Source organism: Lathyrus oleraceus, chromosome 6 (assembly GCF_024323335.1).
Source record: "Lathyrus oleraceus cultivar Zhongwan6 chromosome 6, CAAS_Psat_ZW6_1.0, whole genome shotgun sequence".
Taxonomy (NCBI): Eukaryota; Viridiplantae; Streptophyta; class Magnoliopsida; order Fabales; family Fabaceae; genus Lathyrus; species Lathyrus oleraceus.
In genome coordinates this window covers 261,340,097-261,343,129 of record NC_066584.1, presented here as the reverse complement: position 1 = coordinate 261,343,129, position 3,033 = coordinate 261,340,097, and the positions used below count along the sequence as shown (strand labels likewise).

Sequence of the window (3,033 nt, the reverse complement as noted above, 5' to 3'; positions counted from 1 at the left end):
ATGGGGCCACTTGATTTTGATGCACTTAAAGACATGCAAAATTCGGCAAATGATCTTCTTCATTCACCAATTGTACAACAAGAACTTGTCAACCAAAGAGAAGAAAAATGGGTTAACTATGTTTCTGAGTCGTCGTTAAGGATATTAGAAGTGTGTGGTATGTCGAAAGATGTTCTTTTGTTTGTAAAAGAACATCTTCAAGAACTTCAATTTACTTTGCGTAGAGCAAGCATTGGTGAGGAGGGAATTGAGGAGAAAATCACTTCTCATAATTGTTATAGAAAAAAATTAAAGAAAGAGACTTTGAAGTGTTTGAAGTGGTTGAAGGGTGTGAAAAGTAAAACACTGACTTTGCACCCCCCAATGAAGGAACAAAAACTAACATTAGTTGTTGATGTTTTAAGAGAAGTAAGGATGACAAGTATTTCCATTGTGGAATCTTTGTTGTCATTGATTTCAACACCATGGTTGAAATCTAAACATAGTGGTAAAAGGTCTTTTGCATCAAAGTTTGTAAGGGGGAGTTTGCAAAATAGTGATGATGATATATTTGATACTATGATGCTTCAAAGTGCAAAGAAAAGGTTAGCAGGGGTGCAGATAGCAATTGAAGATCTTGAGGTTGAGTTGGAATGCATGTTTAGACGTTTGATTCATACAAGAGTTTTGCTGCTTAACATTCTTACCAATTGTGAGGCTTAGTCATAATAACTCAACACCAATTAACTAGCTAGTTAGTTCAAACCATTTAGATACAACACTTTGATTTGTTGCTATCTTAAGAATATTAATATTGCTTATATTTTTTTAAAGTATTAATCCATCTATTCTTTGATTGTTTCAAATAACTACATTGTAAATTTCATAAATATATTTGTGAGAAGGCTACTTTTGGAGGTTGAATGTGTGAAATTGATGATGCATCGCAGTTGGAGTCTACAATTTCAATTGGAGGCTACAACTTCAATTCTAATATCATTTACCTTTTTCTTTTGTCGCTTTTGTTAAGATTTTTTTGTAATAGGAGTGGCGAGTTTCCTTTGGTTAGATTTTTTGAAATGAACCTGTCCTAAAACTATTTGATCAATGAACTTTATTGAGTTTTGTTATATGCAATTGTGAAACTAATTATGTTTCAATAAATATTGTTCTTAATATTTTTTATTCATCAATGAGTGAGTAAACCGTTTCCAAATTGCACAAGAGGACTAATCACGCTGGGTGCAATTATATCATACTTTACAACCTCAAATGTGGTTAGATGATTGCTGACTGACGTATCTGTCGGATGATGACTGCAAGTGCAATTATATCATACTTTACAACCTCAAATGTGGTTAGATGATTGCTGTCTGACGTATCTGTCGGATGATGACTGCAAGTGTACAGTCTAACGTGTAGTTTTAAAAGATTATCAAATCCACAGAGATTAATGGTCAAACTAATGTTATCTATTGTTGCAGTGCAAAGCTAAGGCTAAAGGTTATAAGGTTGTGAACGTGAATGAAAATACTAATTTCTAACGGTTTAAAAGTTATGATAAAAACGAGTCTGAAATATGGATTCCGTGTTCCTAGGGGCTTAGGTAGAATTCGGGCACTAAATACGATTCTATTGCGTTGTGTAGAAAATATCGACTTAAAGGTCCCGTCTCACACTCTCGCGCTATCGACAAAGACCACACCTCCTAACCACAGGATTTTTCTCTCGCTCGCCCGTTCTAATTAGAAAGCATATTTTGAAAGTAAATGAGATCCTAAACGATGCCTAAAGCGCTCTTGCTGTTTTTAGGATCGTTGCCTAGTTTCCACTATCCAATCCCTTCCTCACACTCTCGCGCTATCGGACTGAACCTTGGTTTGTCCCACACTCTCGTGCCAAAACAGTAAAACATATATTTGAAAACTAAATCCAAAACATAGTTAAATCATATATTCACGCCTATTATTTCTACCGAGTCCCGTCGGTAACGACAATCCTCATACGCTAGACTCAGAATGATTTAGTAAGGCATGGTATTAATTGGAAACAACATGACTAAAGTGTCTATAACCGAGAATAGCTAGGCATGCAAGTAATAAAAGACATTAAAACATACAAATATTAAAAGCGGTAAGAAAACCTGAAATTGTGTAAAGTAAAACTTGAATTAACTTGAACTTGAAAATAACGACAAGCTTGATCTTGATCTAAAATACAAATGGCACGGAAATAAATAGGCGTGACAATCTCTCGATGTGATTTATTTCCAATTTACAGGTAATTTTCTACCTAAAACTAAGACGGAATTTTGACAGAGCTTCTGCGCGAATTCGATGGATGTCTAACACTCAAAAAATGGCTCTATATATAGAGTTTATAGGCTTGGTAACTGTCTTGGACGTGCTGACTTGGTGGAGGGAGAAGTGGTTGAAAAACTGCTAAGAAACTGCCCCACCAACGCAGTTCTGTTTATGCGTGAAGATGGCGAAAGCCATTAGGACAATGGCAAACACCATTGTCTTGCTCATTAATGGCAGGTAGTGGAGATGGCGAACACTATCTAGCAGATGGTAAACGCCATTTTCTCAGATTGGCTAAAATTAACTCTTTTGCTCCACATTAGCTCTTTTTTCGCTTCTTTTTCGCAAGGCTTCGAAAACTCCAATAAAATCGATTAACAACTATAAAAAAAATAAAAAGAAAGTAAAAGGCGATAAAATGAATAAAAACATAGACGTATAACATGTAAAATAATCCTAAAAACACGATACGATTTCTCGTTATCAAATTTCCCCATACTTAGATCGTTGCTTGTCCTCAAGCAATCACCTAACGCACATGATAAAGATTAAACATAATGTATGAAATATAGGCACGACGACACTTTAAGTAGTACGAGACTGCTAGGCTAATGCTAGATAAATAGGTACTAGATAACAATAACAAGGATATCGTAGTGACACACATTCGCATTTCACGGACAAAAACTCTCCCCTATGCAAAACTATTTCGAATCATGCCATTATAACTCCACCTATATTCTTTGTTATT

At 35.3% G+C, this 3,033-nt stretch overlaps 1 protein-coding gene across 1 annotated transcript; it reads left to right on the top strand.

The window, feature by feature from the left end:
• Positions 1–702, top strand: LOC127095050 (uncharacterized). The gene has a single exon (XM_051033795.1). It carries the CDS (start codon positions 1–3, stop codon positions 700–702), a length of 702 nt encoding a protein of 233 aa, XP_050889752.1.
• The last annotated feature ends 2,331 nt before the right edge of the window (positions 703–3,033 follow it).